Source organism: Piliocolobus tephrosceles, chromosome 7 (assembly GCF_002776525.5).
Source record: "Piliocolobus tephrosceles isolate RC106 chromosome 7, ASM277652v3, whole genome shotgun sequence".
NCBI lineage: Eukaryota > Metazoa > Chordata > Mammalia > Primates > Cercopithecidae > Piliocolobus > Piliocolobus tephrosceles.
Window position 1 is genome coordinate 59,307,550 of NC_045440.1, and position 18,125 is coordinate 59,325,674.

The 18,125-nt window shown below is 37.4% G+C and overlaps 1 protein-coding gene across 1 annotated transcript; it reads right to left on the reverse strand.

Moving 5' to 3' along the window:
- Nucleotides 1-1,591: 1,591 nt before the first annotated feature.
- LOC111549283 (cytochrome P450 7A1) lies at nt 1,592-11,339 on the reverse strand. The gene is made up of 6 exons (XM_023222426.1): nt 11,122-11,339; nt 9,316-9,556; nt 7,689-8,275; nt 5,964-6,094; nt 3,776-3,951; nt 1,592-3,195 (listed from the first exon to the last, which is right to left on the reverse strand). The coding sequence occupies exons 1-6, from the start codon at nt 11,199-11,201 to the stop codon at nt 2,896-2,898; spliced, it is 1,515 nt and encodes a 504-aa protein (XP_023078194.1). The 5' UTR covers nt 11,202-11,339; the 3' UTR covers nt 1,592-2,895.
- Between the last annotated feature and the right edge of the window lie 6,786 nt (nt 11,340-18,125).

Genomic DNA, 18,125 nt, shown 5'->3' on the forward strand with positions numbered 1-18,125 from the left:
TTCCTAAATGGAATGTTTTCAGCTCCAATAAAGGTACAACTTAATGTTGTCTAGATAAAGTTATATCTATAGCTTTATTTATTTATTTTGAGTTGGAGTTTCGCTCTTGTTGCCCAGGTTGGAGTGCAATGGCGTGATCTCAGCTCACTGCAGCCTCCACCTCCTGGGTTCAAGACATTCTCCTGCCTCAGCCTCCCGAGTAGCTGGGATTACAAGCAAGCGCTGCCACGCCTGGCTAGTTTTTTTTTTCTTTTTAGTAGAGATGGGGTTTCTCCATGTTGGTCAGGCTGGTCTCGAACTATTGACCTCAGGTGATCCGCCCGCCTGGGCCTCCCAAAGTGTTGGGATTACAGACATGAACCCCCGTGCCTGACCATCCATGACTTTTTAAATGTATTCTCCTCACATGCTTTTTTCAAAAAAGACAAAATGCTTCATATACCAATGCATGTATACGTTCTTTAAAGTTAATAAAATTATAGTACAAAGTAGCCTTTGGGATTGCTATACAACAGGGATTGGCAAACATTTTCTGTAAAGAACTAGACTTTAAATATATCAGGCTTTGTGGCCACATGGTCTCTGTTGCAACTGCTCAGCTCCACAGTGGCACCGCAACAGCAGGACAAGAATGAAAACAATGGGCAGGCTGCGTCCCTCCCAATAAAACTTGACTGATGGGTGTGGAAGTCCAAATTTCACATACTTCTCACATGTCAGAAAAGATTCTTATTCTTTTTATTTTTTGTCTAACCATTTAAAAATGTAAAAACCATTCTCAACTTTCAGGCTACACAAAAACAGAGGCAGGGACCCTCTGGTCCATGTGCTATCAGTTGCCAACCCTTGCTCTACAAGAACAACGACATGGAAAAATGTGGGATGCATTTAAGAAGTTATAAAATCTATTAGGAAACCACATTAGAAATTTGGTTTATAACTGTTCACTATAAAATAGATTTTTGTTAATCTTGAACCACATCTAAATGACTTTAATTTTCTTAATATAAAAGATAAACTACTCAAGGGATAAATCTATGGTAATATTAAATAGCAAGATGAAAACTTCTAATACATTTTATGTAGTATGAGGGAGATTTTTGAGTAAATTATTACAGGGAATATTTTTGCAATATTTTGAATATATGAGTATTTTGAATGAATCCTGAATAAAACTGTTGTTGTTTAGCTTATCAGTGGATGAGTGTTTTAAACACTCCAAATAATTCAAAATTTAAAACACATAGATTCAGCCAGGTGCGGTGACTTGTGCCTGTAATCACAGCACTTTGGGAGACCGAGGTGGGCAGATCCCCTGAGGTCAGGAGTTTGAGACCAGCCTGGCCAACATGGTGAAACTCCGTCTCTACTAAGAATATAAAAATTAGCCAGGCATGGTGGCACGTGCCTGTAGTCCCAGCTACTCGGGAGGCTGAGGCATGAGAATCGCTTGAACTGAGGAGGCGGCAGTTACAGTGAGCCGAGATCGTACCACTGCACTCCAGCCTTGGTGAAAGGGTGAGACTCTGTCTCAAAATAAATAAATAAATAAATAAATACACAAATACATACATACATACATACATACACATAGATTCATACTTTTATTTCTGAAAGATGAATCATTTTGAAATTATGAAATGTTAGAATATTTTCTTAATATTTGTAAAATAAGCAAAAAGGTAAATATAATTTACATATAAATACTAAACAGAAATATCAATTGACACATAGCTGATAACTCATACTTAAAATATATTATCAAAGCATTGTTGTACACAGCATTTAAACTCTCAGGCCTCCTTAGTTTTTTTCATCTGTAAGTCATTTAGCGATAAAAAGCATTTAAATAAAACATAATGTCAAGCTGCACTTAATAGACTCTGCATGTTTCATAATCAAAGCTTTCAAATGGCTATTTCCATCTGGTTTTAACTTTAAAACATATCACATAAAAGCTACATTTGTTCAGTGATAGTGTATATTTAACAATAACAGAAAAACTGCCTTTTTTAATCTCTGAAAAAAACTCTTCTCATTAATATGAAATGAAATAAAAATATAGAGAAGATAGTTGAAGCTGGACATAGAGTTTTCAGCAACAATAAGTTACAACATAAAGGGAAAATATTAAAACCACCTTTAGTGTTTTTGGGAAATCAAAATAATCATTTTTAAAGTCCTGAATTTTGGATATAGAAAAAGTTGAAAAGTATTTCCTTTTTATTAAAAGACATAACTAATCATAATCATTTGAAATATCCTTTATGATATAGGATCACACCTGAAGAACCCCAACATCTAGTAAAAAAATAATGCAGTTTCACTAGAACGTGAATTTGAACATGTTTCATAATTGTTGGGGAGTTTTATAAAAATAAAGCAGTTTCCTTAGGAAAAAACAATCTGCCAATTAGAATACATATCTTTTCTTTAGAGACGGGGTCTCACTAAGCTGTCCAGGCTAGTCTTGAACTCCTGGGCTCAAGCCATCCTCCTTCTTTGGCCTCTCGAGTAGCTAAGACTACAGGTGCCTGATACAACACCTGGCTGGAATGTGTATCTTCATTTTGAAAAAAAAAAAAAAAAAAAAGGTGTTTTCCTCTGAAAATAATAAACTTCAACCCCTGGCTATATGAACATTCATGGACTCATACAGATGAAAACAAATTATTGTGCTCCTAGAAACTAGTTCTTTTCACTACCACAGTCTGCAATACCATCTGGAAACTGTCACCAAAATGTTAAGATTCACAAGCAAGCATTGGTGAACAACAGTGGACCTGGTGAATCATTTCCACCACCACTAAATGCATTTATCCAAAGGGACTGTGTGGTGACGGTGTTCTGCAGTCCTGTAATATCATCTAGTGTCCTCTTATTTCAGCCACGTATTCACAAATGCTTGAATTTATATTTAAACTCAATGTCATACAATGGCGGCAAAATGCCCAAGCCTGCCCGGGACTGGTCCAAAGGCGGACATTTAGCTTGGCCCTCTACAAGCTCCAGTTCAAAATAAGAAAGCATCAAAACCAAAAATTGCTTGATTTCGTGGATAGCAAACACTCTTCCAGGGCATATTGTAGCTCCTGATCCAAAAGGCATGTAGTAATACTTTAACTTGAGTCCATTACAGTAGAAGGTAGTCTTTGTCTTCCCATTTTCATCAAGATACCTATCATATTTAAAAGTCTGCAATAAAAATACAAAGAAAACAGCCTTTAAGCTAGTTTTAAAGAAATTTATCTCTTTCTCAACCTGGAAGCTCCAAAGAATAATTTTCTTTTTAAATCTACTCCATTAGTGATTTAGCAAATACTCCACATTGAATCAGAAAGTAATAAGGAACAGGAGCTTAACGAGCTAAGGAAGCCTTCTGACACCTCCTATTGTGCTTGAACGATTAGTTCCTTAGTCAGGCAGAGCTAGAGAGAGAAGGGTTTCCAGAAGAAACTGGAAGAATCAATATATTAGCCTCCAATTTCCTGGATTTGGGAGGAGGTGTTTTTAAGAAAAAAAAAAAGTGGCAGGTTTATTATCATGACTGCAAACATAATCTAGCAAAGACTGTGTGATGACAAATACCTGGTCTAAAAATTAAAAATTCAGACCACTATCTAAATTTTCCAAAATATATGAATATTTAACACGATTAAGAGGACAATCCCTATGACTACAATGATAAAATCAATTCTACCATTGTAAATTTCCTCTTTGTTTAGATCTAGGTAGCTATCACCTGGATATTGAACTTCAATGAGCAGGCACTTACCAAAGGGTCTGGGTAGATTTCTGGATCTAAGTGCATTAACTGTGGGTAAAGAGCTATGATGTCGTCTTTTCGGATGTTGTAGGAACCGTCCTCAAGGTGCAAAGTGAAATCCTCCTTAGCTGTCCGGATGTTGAGGGAGGCACTGGAAAGCCTCAGTGATTCCTTGATTATGCTTTCTAAATATTTTAAAAGAAAAAAAGGTAAAAAATGAAAGAAGGAAGGGAGGAAGGAAGAGAAGAACAAAGCAAGTGTTTGAAGGTCGTATGATATAGAGTCTCAACTACAGACAGCCTGGCAGTGATAACACAAAGGGACTGTGTGGTGATGGTGTTCTGCAGTCCTGTAATATGAACAGGGTATGGGAAGCTGATCAGATAAACATTTCCCAAACTTTCTTTCTGTTACCACAATGCTGTTATCAATGATTCAACTGTGTCTGAATTTTTTTATTTTTGTTTTTGTTTTTAGCCAGGGTCTCATTCTCTTGCTCAGGCTGCAGTGCAGTGGCATGAGCATGGCTCACCACAACCTCAACCTCCCAGGCTCAAGTGATCCTCTCACCTCAACCACCCGAGCAGCTGCGACTATAGGCGTCTGCCACCATACCCAGCTAATTTTCTTCTTTTTATTGTTTGTAGACACAGGGTTTTGCTGTGTCTCCAGGCTGCTCTTGAGCTCCTAGACTTAAGCGATGCGCCCACCTCAGCCTCTAAAAGTGCTTTGATTACAGGTGTGTCACCATGCCCGGCCTGAATGTATTTTTAAATCGGATCCTCTGAGTTAATAATAATCTTTTGATTAAGAGATAATCATCTTGGTCATAATTAGGAAACAAAATTCCACCATTTTACAGAAAAGTAATCATCTAATAAAACTGGAAAAATCAGTAATACATTTTTATATAAATTATTCAAAGTTTATCACTTCTGAGATTTAATATGCTGAGGACTTCTGAGACTGAATATACTGATAACACTGATATATACATATGTTTTTTCTAGGTGTTTACTGCAGCTTCAGTTCAACATTTACAAGAACCTATTTTTATCCATATACTATCTGATGTTGTGTGGCGATCCCTGCTGCCTAGTAAAGGTATAAAGGGACAAAAAGAACCAACCTGAAAATGGCTGAAATATAGAGAGCTCATGAGAGGTCCAGCCTGACCTTTTAGACTTATCCTTTAACTGTCATGTTTTAGGGTGCTCATCACATGATTGTGTATAAAATCCCAGAATGTTAGCATTTTATTTTACAGATAAGTAAAGGAAGGCCCCCAAAAGAGACTGACATGTCCAAAGTCTCCCAAGTTAAACCCAACAAGGAACCTAAGCTTCTTGCCTTCTTAAATAAAATAACCAAAAAAAGAAAACTTTCTTCCTATAAACATATCATATTGTTGGCCGGGTGCAGTGGCTCATGCCTGTAATCCCAGCACTTCGGGAGGCCGAGGCAGGCAGATCACTTGAGGTCAGGAGTTCGAGACTAGTCTGGACAACAGGGTGAAACCCCGTCTCTACTAAAAATACAAAAATTAGCCAGGGGTGGTGGTGTGCACCTGTAATCCTAGCTACTTGGTGGGCTGAGGCAGGAGAATGGTTTGAACCCAGGAGGCAGGGGTTGTAGTGAGCCAAGATCACACCATTGCACTCCAGCCTGGGCAACAGAACGAGACTTCGTCTAAAAAAAAAATAAATTAAATTTAAAAATATCATATTGTTATATTTCTGTAAAATATAGAAAAGCAGAACAAAGAAAAATCAAAGAAGCTTCAAATCCATCACTCAATCCAAGCAGGTAACTGTGGTTTCTTAATGGTTCTTTTCCCTCCTTTATTTTATGAAAATGACTAATATACCTCCATTAACCATCAGATTAGTGGTAAGAGGAGTAAGAGAAACATAGTGTGGCAGTGCAGGAGGGTAGCTGAGAGAACAGGATCCCACATAATGATGTATTTGATTCTACCCTGGCTGCAGCTTAACCTCTAAGTGTCAGTTTCCTCACTTGGTACAAATAAATAGTAACAGTCCCAAGTCACAGGATTGTTGTGAGGATTAACCAAGAAAACGCATATGAAATACTTAGCTTAATGCCTAGAATTCAGTAAGTATGTAATTGATGTTAGTCATTATTGTTAAAGTAGTGGGACATAGAAAATGAAACGCAACATAACAAGTATACCCACCTAATACTGGCAGGTCATTCAGTTGTGTTTGACTCAAACAAATGGGATTGCCTTCCAAGCTGACTTTTTGACCAGCATTCTCTAATGTTCTTTTCACTTCTTCAGTAGCTGCTTTCATTGCTTCCGGGTTCCTATTAAAAGTTAAGAGAAAAAATGTATGTACAGAAAATAAACTTTTTCCATACTTTGAGATCTGCAAACAAATAGGCCTTTCCCCCTCCTTTTGACTAGGCGGTGAAGATATCAGGGGTGAAGAGAAAGGGATAGTCCTGTTTGCGTTTACTACATTTGTAATTGCGTTTTATGTCCTTGGATATTAGTAAGAATCCAGTACTTTGGGAGGCCAAGGCGAGCGGATCATGAAATCAGGAGTTTGAGACCAGCCTGGCCAACATGGTGAAACCCTGTCTCTACTAAAAATAGAAAATTAGCCGGGCATGGCAGTGGGATCCTGTAATCCCAGCTACTCAGGAGGCTGAGGCAGGAGGATTGCTTGAGCCCAGGAGGTGGAGGTTGCAGTGAGCCCAGATTGCGCCACTGCACTCCAGCCTTGGTGACAGAGCAAGACTCTGTCTCAAAAAAAAAAAAAAAAAAAAAAAAAGAATAATAAAAAAAGGGGGCCTTGCTACATAAAAGTTAAACTTTGGTCAGGGCTTTTATAAACAAGTGTTTCTAATAAGGATTAGACATGGCTAGGGAGCTACATAACAAAATTACAGTAAGTTGAGTCTCACAATGTTTGACTGATAAGTATTTGTGAAACTATCATAAAATATGGCTACAATTTCCTTTATGATGTTAAATTGATGTTGTATGCCTGCTGTAAATATGTGAATTTATTTTGGATGTGCTTTCTCAAGTAATAACTTTGGAAGATAGTCAACATTTGTGACAAATTAGTAATAAGTTCTCACACCTGAAATTAAGTTTTAAAATATTTTATAAGACCTAAAGTCATCAGCTATCAATAGAAATTTGGCATTCCCAATCCTATGGAGTAGCAATTTTGTGTCTACGTGATACTAAATATCTAATTTAATTGGAATAATTCAATAATAGACCATTCTAATTTCAAATTCCCAAAAGATTAACACTTTGGAGAGAAATCATGTTATGTAAAACATGTTATTACAGTTTTTTTTCCTGTTACATACAGTTTTAAAAAGCAAAACCTAGCTAAGTCTCTTATCAATAAAAATTGATTATGATTGATTCATAGCTCTCATACTTGGTCAAAAACAGAAGAACAGCAATTCCTAATTCAGTGAAAACAAACTGTGAATGAACAAATAAATAAGGCATAGTCACTGCCCTGATTAGATCAGTAATCACTTAAATACATTTTTATGATTATGAAAACTGCATTTATGGACTTAAGTTGGTGTTGTGAAGAACAGTATGGGGTTAAGAGTGAGGGCTCTGGACCAGGCAGCCTGAATTGACCCCAACACGAGCACATACAAGCTCTGTGACTTGGGGTGACATCTCTTTCTCTGGGACTGCCTTTGTTTCTATAAAACACTTTTACCTGTCATAGCTGCCTATGTTTTTGTGAGGACTGAATGAACTCAAACATGTTAAACACTAACACGCATTAGTGCTACGTTCTTGATTGATGGCACGAGAAAGTACTATGAGGCTTGTTTTCTTAAAATTAAAATGGTTTAATTTCTACGTTCTACTAAAATAAAAAAAAAAAAGAGAAATGGATATGGTGCTAGTCACCTAATCATTTGAAATAAACTCCAGAAAGTCGCTGGAATGGTGTTTGCTTGCGATGCCCAGAGGACCACGAGGTGCGTCTTGGCCTTCTCCAGGTCATCAAAGGTGGACAAAGTGTCATTGAGAAACATGCGCAGTCTGATCAGTTCTGAGACACTTTCCCTCTTTTGGAGGTTCTCGTGCTTCAAGCTCTCTGCCAGTTTCTCCCGGGCACTGTGTGCCGTCCTGAACATGTGAATGGGGAGGCCTGCTACCAGGGCTGGAAAGACTTTGTCGAATTTCTTGAAGTTGTCAAGATTGTTTAGAATATGTGCTTTCTGTGTGTCTTGCCTTGTAAGATCTCTGCCAAAGATAGTTAAATACCCAGCTTCAAACATCACTCGGTAGCAGAAAGAATACATCCCTTCTGTCACCCAGGCAGCGGTCTTTGAGTTAGAGAAGACTGGAGGTCTCATGATACATTGGAGGTTTTCCATCATGCTTTCCGTGAGGAAATTCAAGGCATTGCCCTGCAGGGTTTTGATGAAAGTGTTGTTTATGTTTTCAGTGGTATTTCCATCCCTCGGGTCGATGCTTCTGTGACCAAATGCCTGACAGCAAATAAAACATGCAGAAAAAGAAATTAAACCTGACCTAGTCATAGTAAATGACTGAAAAACGGATTAGATACTTTCATAGTTCCTTACTTCTTAAAAACAGGAAATTGGCTTTCCCTTGTACAATTTCATAGCACTTTACAAATAAATGGCCAAATTGTACCTTTCCTTTAAAGCCAAGTTCAGTGGCACTCCCCTGGATCACTCAAGTCATCTATGTCTTATCTGTATGCTACTGCACTTATTTACACCTATTGCACATAAACTTATTGACAATGTTTTAAAACCATTAGTTATCTTTTATATTATTTGTAGATTTCTTTTTCTTTTTCTTTTAGAGATGAGGTCTCACATTGTCGCCCAGGCTGGAGTGAAGTGACACAGTTATAGCTCACCGCAGCCTCAAACTCCTGGGCTCAAGCGATCCTCCTGCCTCAGCCTCTCAAGTAGCAGGGACTACAGGTGTGTTCCATTGTGTCCAGCTGTAGATGTATTTTAACAAAACTTTAAGCTACTTAGTCACAAAGACCAAAGCTAATATTTATTTGTAGTAAGTAGTTACTAGTTTTTTTTTTCTTAGCAACAGAGCTTCTTTTATTACATCTAAATGATGTTAAAATATCTTGCCAATTCCTTAACAAAATGAAACACTGTGTGGCACAAGTGTGGCAAGACAACTGTTGAATGTTAGGTTTCCATCACTTGCACTCTTGCATAGACACTGCTGATGTGATGAATTTTTCTCTCTCTTATTCATACAGTGCCACCTGTCTCAGTAGAGTATTTAGTGTCTATTTCACCCTCATTAACTTGTCAACAAATGACACATTTATACCTATTTTGACTTTCTAAATGATTGTTACTATGAAGCTATGTATAATTTAATTTATTTATGTTTCTAAGAATCTCCACATAAGGATAACTATCTTCAACACCTTTATCGTAAAATCTAAGTACATCAAAATTTCTAAATAGACCAGCACACAAAAAGGTAGAAGACAAACAGAATGGTATATAAATGTAAAACTGCTTACCTTCGCAGAAGTAGCATAGTGAAATTTTTTCCAATCAAAATATTTTCCATGGCACAACACCTTATGGTATGACAAGGGATTTGTGATGAAATGGACGTATTTTCCCATTAGTTTGCAGGTAAAAACATGACCGTGTTTCCTTTGATTTGCTCTGAGGAACTCAAGAGGATTGGCACCAAATTGCAGCGCACAGCCCAGGTATGGAATCAATCCATTCTCTAGAGGTGGTTCACCCGTTCGCCTGTCAGAAACAAATGTATGATAGACATGGATGATTACATATTTGGGTTTTTACTTACATCAGGTTTAAAAATCCTTCCCACTGACTTCAAACTTTAGAACCCTATAGTTTATAGATATTTCTTTTGTTGGATGGGCCCTGCTCTTTTACTATGAAAATAGGTTATATTAACCTAGTAACATGATATGTTGGTGGAAAGGATTACTAAATCTATCTATTTATGCATCCATCCATATGTACATTCAACAAGCACCTGTCTACTGTGTGCTCGTCACTTTTCCCTATGATTCAGGCGAAAGGATTTATGAGGCCAACAAGATTCTTGCTGTCAGTGCGGAAACAAAACTACATTCTAGTGTTTATAATTTTGCTAAGCATCATTTTTCTAAATATCTCAAAATGTTTCTTTTGATTATTTTCTTTATAGACATAGATCACTGAATAAGAGAGGATGTCAGAACTGAGATTTTCAAAATCTTCCTAGTTTAAAGATAGTATTATTCTGTAAGGATGGTTTCAGAGAAGAAGAATCTCATGTGAGAAATTACCTTATTATAAAATGAAATTGAGTAAGATAAACACTGACAGAATTATCTATTATAATTCAGTGCTCCTTTAAAATGTTTCTATTAGAAAATGTAAACTTATTTTCCAACATAAACTTCTGTACCTCTTGATAGAGCAATGCAGTATAAAGTAATAACTTTTCTTTTCTTAGTTTGAAGATAAGTAGTTTAATTAAAAGTAAAAACTATCAGGCCTGAAAGAAACTGCAAAAGGCAGAAAACACATAGCAGTCTACAAAGTTGAAATATGCTCAGGGTGATTTTCTCTTTTTGAGATTGATATAGCAGAGAATATCTACATGCCTCCCCACAATTACTCCTTGAGTCAATTAGAAGTTAAATAAACTATGGTTCTGGATCTGACTGTATTTGTTTTTCTTGCATTCTTGAACCAGTTGTAAATAAATGAAATCAATGTCACATATACTCAGCAGACTTTCCCAATTCACCATAGTTGATTAACATTGATTTAAAAACAGTAATAGAATGATCAGCTCAAGTCTATGCTCTAGTCCAGGCTTAGGCTGGACTATATGATGCACAAAAGTCTATATGATGCACAAGAATGAGCTTAAAAGAGAACATTTATTTAATAAGAGTATCTATTGAAGCCATGTGAGAGAAAGCAATCCTTTCCACGTAGATTCCCACTTGCTACTTGTATCCTTACTAATTTAGGCTTCCTCTTTAGATATACATATAAATGTACATAGAGACCTTATAAAATTTCTGTCAGTTATGTTTAACACCAATATACATTTATACATTACCATTGGTATATGCCAATACTAAAAAAGGAAGTTGTCATCATATATTTTGTTAGATATAGTAAAAAAGATATTACTTTAAAAATTCAAATCAAATTTTTCATTAAAAAAATAAGGAAGATAATGCTACTGTGGTAAGTATAGAAAACCAAATTTACTGTATAACAATGAAGGTAAAAAAAAAATTAAATGGAAGAATTAAAGAGCAATTTAAAGATAAAACATTCCTTACCTTCTCCTTATTCCAAGAATAAGCCATAGACAACAGCATGCTGCTATAGCAATCCCCCAAATCAAAGATATGGTCATCATTTTGCAAATCTAGGCCAAAATCTCTGAGGAAGAAAATCTCTGATTAGAAAGGCAAAGATGTCACCAGAAAGAGACTCAAGCTAGGTTTTTTATATACATAGTACCCAGATCCATTAACTTGAACTTGGTTGACCAAAGCAAACAATTAGCCATTTGTTCATTCTATTAGAAAAAAAAAAGGGGGGTAATAACTGGCCTTGAACTAAGTCCACAGGTATCAGAAGTGGTTCCAAAGCAATCAGAGACCTGCAATACTTGATAAGTTGAAGGTCTCTCAAATACATGTTGACTTAACATTCGGACCTGGGGACAGCAGCTAATATTACGAGTTTGGTATGTGTGAAAAGAACAAATAAACCTGTTTAAGATGGGCATAGCTAATAAATATGTAAAATATAATAAAGAAAAATAAGAATGAGCTATTCATCAAGCTTATAATTTGGTCCTGTTAACTTTTAAAGAAGAATTAATTTAGGTGCTTTGCCAGAGAGATGGTGATCAAGTTCGGAGGAAAGAGACTGGGAAAAACATTTCTGTTGCTTCGTGTTCAGTGCTTCTATAAAATCATAGATATTTTACTACATATAGTAACATGTTACTTACCTAACATCCTCAAGAGATTATTCTACATAAGTGCATCCTCTTGATAAATATAGCTTATTGGAAGCATCAAAAATTTTATCTATCATTCTTGTAATTAAAATGCTTATCAATTTTTCTAATTACTAAAGTAATAAATTTCATTTCAAGTAAGTTAAGACTAACTAAAACATATCTTGGTGGAAAGTGAACATCTATTAATAATTTACCTACCACGCTACTCCTCTACTCAGAAGTAACCACTATTAACTATTTGGCATATGTTCTTCCAAACTTTATTTCTGTGTACACAAAAATATTAGTTGAGCATTTATTACATGCCAAGAACTCTTCAAAAGTATTCTAGTTACAGGTGTTAACAAGATAGGCAGGTTTCCTAATCTAATGGAGACTCTATTCCAATGGAGAAAGGAGTAATAAAATACATGTTATGAAAAAAATAAAACATGGTATAGAAAGCTAGGGGGCAATGAAGACAACTTTAGATATGATGATCAGAGATGGGCTCTCTGAAGATGTGACATTTGAGATCTGAATGACAAGAAGAGACTGCTCATGTGAATATCAGAAGGAAGGATATTCCAGGAAGAGGAAGCAGCAAATGCAGTGTCCTGAGTCAAGGATCAATGTGCTGAGTCTAAGAACCAAAAAGAAGGGAGTATCCTACTGAAGCAGAGTGAATGCAAGTTCACAGAGTTAAGACAAAAGACAAGAAGGTAGGAAAGAGTATTGTGTGTGTGTATATATGTACACATACACACACAAGTATATATATATATATATATGTACACACAGTATTCTCTCTATATATTTATACATGTGTATATACATATGTATAAATAATTTTGAATATGTGCTTCATCTTCCATTGGACAAATGTACTATAATTTATTTAACTGATCTCCTATTGATGAATATGTGGGTTGTTTCCAGTTTTGGCTATAGACGCCATAGATTTATTTCATGGGTTTTTTGTTTTTGCCTGTTTAAACAGAGATCACACATTTTGTGTGTGTAATTTATCACCATAATTATTAATATCAATCATTGTACGGCAGTACATAGATTTTTCTTAGAATCTAGGTTTTTGGGGGGCTTTGTGCATATTATTCAGACAGATGGATTTTTAAAAACTTAATACATCTTTTAAAAATATCGCTTATAAAAAAGCTGACCTTATACATGGCCAATCACAGCAAGGTATCCCAGTCAGATAAAATGCCAGTCTAATATCCAAACAATACAGCCCTTTAGAGTCACTTCTCAGACAAATGAAGAACAAGCAAACATACAAAACTGGAAAGGAAGTCAGGCATGGTAGTGTGACATGGTTTGGCTGTGTCCTCATCCACATCTCATCTTGAATTCTCACAACATGTGTTGTGGGAGGAACCTGGTAGGAGGTGATTGAATTATGGGTGCAGGTCTTTCCTGCACTGTTGTCGTGATAATGAATAAATCTCATGAGATCTTATGGCTTTAAAAAGAGGAGTTTCCCTGCACAAGCTCTTTTCTTGTCTGCTGCCATGTGAGATGTGCCTTTGTCCTTCCACCATGATTGTGAGGCCTCCCAAGCTATGTAGAATTGTAAGTTCAATAAACCTCTTTCTTTCTTAAACTGTCCAGTTTCAGGTATGTCTTTATTAGCAGCATGAAAATGGAATAATATAGTAAACTGGTACCAGTAGAGTGGGGCACTGCTGAAAAGATAACCAAAAATGTGGAAGTGACTTTGGAACTGGGTAACAGGCAGGGGTTGGAACAGTTTGGAGGGCTCAGAAGAAGACAGGAAAAGGTGACCAAGTTTGGAATTCCCTAGAGGCCTGTTGAATGGCTTTGACCAAAATGCTGATAATGATATGGACAATGAAATCTAGGCTGGGGTGGTCTCAGATGGAGATGAGGAACTTTTTGGGAACTAGAGCAAGGGTGACTCTTGTTATGTTTTCATAAAGAGACTGGCAGCATTTTGCCCCTGCCCTAGAGCTTTGCGGAACTTTCAACCTAAAAGAGATGATTTAGGTATCCGGCAGAAGAAATTTCTAAGCAGCAAAGCATTCAAGAAGTTACTTGGGTGCTGTTAAAGGCATTCAAGTGTGTTGTTCTTGTTGTTGTTGTTGTTTTGAGATGGAGTCTTACTCTGTTGCCAGGGCTGGAGTACAGTGGTGCGATCTCAACTCACTGCAACCTCCGCCTCCTGGGTTCAAGTGATTCTCCTGCCTCAGTCTCCCGAGTAGCTGGGATTAAAGGCACCCACGACTATGCCCAGCTAACTTTTTGTATTTTTCGTAGAGACAGGGTTTCACCATGTTGGCCAGGCTTGTCTCAAACTCCTGACCTCATGATTCGCCCACCTCTGTCTCCCAAAGTGCTGGAATTATAGGTGTTAGCCACTGTACCTGGCCAGGTATTTAGTTTTAAAAGGGAAGTAGAGCATAAAAGTTTGGAAAATTTGCAGCCTGATAATGCGATACAAAAGAAAATCCCATTTTCTGAGGAGAAATTCAAGTCAGATGCAGAAATTTGCATAAGTAACAAGGAGCTGAATGTTAATCCCCAAGACCATGGGAAAAATGTCTCCAGGGCATGTCAGAAGTCTTCACGGCAGCACCTCCCATCACAGCCCCAGATTCCCAGGAGGAATATATAGTTTCATGGGCCAGGCCCAGGGTCCCCCTGCTGTGTGCAGCCTAGAGACTTGGTGCCCTGTGTCCCAGCACTCTAGCCTGGGCCACATAGAAAGACACCATCTTTTTTTTTTTTTTTTTAAGGGAAAGGGTATGGGGGAACCTCTCAGTGTACTCTTAGCAACTTCCTGTGAATCTAAAATTATTTTGAAATTAAAAGGCTTCCAAAAATGGTAAATACATGACTTTGCAGATGCTGATGACACCCGGAGCCCCTACCAGCCACGGTCAACTCTACTGTATTATTTGACATCTTGGGTCAGGTCTTTTTTGAGCTGTTTGCAGACAAAGTTCCAAAGACAGCAGAAAACTTTCATGCTCTGAGCACTGGAGAGAAAGGATTTGGGTATAAGGGTTCCTGTTTTCACAGAATTATTCCACGGTTTATGTGTCAAGGTGGTGACTTCACATACCAAAATGGCACTGGTGGCAAGTCCATCTACAGAGAGAAATTTGTTGATGAGAACTACATGCTAAAGCATGCAGGTCTTGTGTTGTTCATGGCAAATGCTGAACCCAACACAAACGGTTCCCAGTGTTTCATTTGCACTGCCAAGGCTTAGTAGCTGGATGGCAAGCACGTGGTCTTTGGCAAGGTGAAAGAAGGCATGAGTATTGTGAAGGCCATGGAGTGCTTTGGGTCCAGGAATGGCAAAATCAGCAAGAAGATCACCATTGCTGACGGTGCATAACTCTGATAAATTTGACTTGTGTTTTATCTTAACCACCAGATTTTGTGTAGCTCAGGAGAGCACCCCTCCACCCCATTTGCTCACATTATGCTATAATCTTTGTGCTCTTGCTGCAGTTCTTTTGGGTGCCATATATCCCTTATTCCCTTCCATACCTAGCGGGATTGCAGAGTTAAGTTTATGATTATGAAATAAAACTAAATAAAAACTAAATAACAACTGTCAAAAAAAAAAAAAACCTGTGAAATACACTCACAACCTTCTTTACCCCCTCTCAGAACATCACAAGCTCCTTTCAAATGTAGACTGGTCAGTGTTTATCTAGATTTCCTTTATCCTAATATTTTTACTCTTACACTTACAACCCCTCTTCTATACAACAAAAGCACAGGAAACATATACACCCAGAAAAGCAGAGTCTTAAATATTCATATTTATTTATTTTTCTTATTATACGTGGTTTATATTTTCCCTTGCCAGGATGTCACTTCTTGCTGCTGTCATGCGTCCACAAATGGTACTTATCACAGCCCAAATACGCTGCTTCTAATCCAACAGGTGGACATTCAGATACAGAATTGAATTTTTTACAGTTGTCAAAACTATTAATAGATTGCAAGGAAATACTAAAATATTTCTTGATGAGTGCATGGATTTTACAACATCTTGATGTGTTTTTAGCACAGTGCCTGGTGCATCAATTATTGAATAAATGCTAGCTCAGTGGCACGTCCTTTGTCTGCTTTTCTCTTCTCTATGTTTCGGCTGGTAAAGTTTTATTTATTTTCTCTCTCTACATTTCTCTGTCTCACCATCTTTCCTCTCTGTGTGTCTCTCTTGTTTCTCTGTCTCTCTCTGTGTCTCACTCTTTCTTTCTGTATCTGTCTCTGTCTCCTCTCTCTGTCACACACACACACACACACACACATTGTACATCTACTACATGCCAGGCTCTGAGTCAGCAGTGGAGACAATGTGAACAAGAAAGCCTGCACCCTGGCCCTGTGGAGTTTCCACTGCATCAGGAGAAAGAGTAAGTGCCCTGACAAAGAAAAGGGGTGTAGTTGCCAGAAAATCTGGCATAATATACTGAGTTCTAATAATAAACAAATTCTAATCCCACCACAGCCTGTCAGTTTCCTCTTTGTTTACATAGAGTAGTGAAGAGGACCACACTTTCCTAAAGTGTGGAAGAAATACTTACCCTGGGCCTCAGAAAATATAAAGTCTGAATCAAATATCTCAACCCCATGAATGGAAATACACAAAACACAGAAGCTCAAACCAGAGGAGAAGAATATAAAAAGAACACCTAAAGCTATGAGCTTATGTAAACTCACCTATGGTATTAGGTATAGTTTCTATTAAGGAATGCAATGAACATAGAATGTACACATCAGTATGACTGCTTTAAATAAAATGAACTGAGAACATGGTCAAAAAAATTGAGTCAAACCAGTTGCTTTCCTGAATTCACAAGTTAAACCACCTCTCTGTAGTGGGACACAGATTGCCTCAATTAAGACAGCACTTTGCATTTTCCAAGAGCATCACAGAATTGTCCTGAATCAAGACTGTATATGAGGTTTCTAAGTCAGGGCAAAGTAATGGGAGTCTATTGTGGAATGGGCTGGTCAAGTCTTGTCGTGATTAATATGGGGCTTTCATAATCACATTTGAGCCACATTTTCATGAAGCCATAGGGAAAGAAACTAGTTATGGCAAATACAAATACAGTTTTGCATCTTAAATACATGCTTTTGAGATTGTAAATGCCTAGCAGGACTAGAGAATAAGAAGCTGTTGACAAATTCTAAAAGAATCATAACTTTTACATTCATTTTGAGGTTTTCACATTTTAAAAGTTTCTTGTGTATTTTTATACTTTAATGAAATGACTAACTTGGGCAAGATGGGTATTTTGACCATGTTAAAGATGAGGAAATAGAGGCAAGGAGGTTCAGTGGAAAATGTTACATAGCTTGAATTAGTTCAAATGGTCGATGAAGAGGAAACTGCGATTAAATCTAGATTTGCATGTTGGCTTGACCATTAAGTATTTACCTTTCAACAAGATGCTTTTCCTCTCCAAGTCTTTGCTTTCTTATCTGTAAAACAGGGATGATTATAGTGCATGACTCATAGATATTAAGATGAAGTAAGACAGTGTCTGTAAGACAGACATGTAAGACATGTCTGTTAGCCTAGCACTTGGCACAATCTATGCTCAAAAATGTTTGCTGTAGTTAATAAACTGGCAAATTCAGGATTCAAGCCCAGATTGCTCTGAATTGAAGTGTGATAGTCCACCTTTACAGCACAGTACTGCACAGGAAGTACAGGGGAGTCAAAGGCCACCTGACTACAGGTTTAGGAAAGGGTAAACGCACAACCAACTGGATATGAATAAATCATATGCATTTCATTCATTCATTCATATGAACTTAATATGTACTTTGTGCAAGGCACCTTTTAAGTGCTGGAGATAGAGAGATAAATAAGACAGGCAGTCTCTACCCTCTGGAGACACAGCTAATCAACAGGAGAACAAATATATTGATTTGATTTCTGACAAGAAACCACCATTTTTTACTATCAGAAAAAGTCTGGCCAATGCATCAATATTCAGTGTTAAGATCGTCAAAAACTCACTTCATTTAATCCACAGGGTAGCACCATGAAGCAGGCACTGATGCCTCAATGTACAGATGACTGAATGTGGTGAAGCTCTGACTCCAAGCCCAGGGCAGCCCCTACTATGCCGTGCTGTAGCACCGGAAGAACTCCATTCACCCAAGTGAAAGACAGGCTTGGGGGCCTGGAATCAAAGAAGGCTAAGTGGTTCCTTTACTTTTGTGATAAGTTGCATCCCCATCTCAGCCTTCTGAAACTTAGTCCAAGAAGCCCAACTGGTTCATCGGACTTGCTGTGACCAATTAACCTTG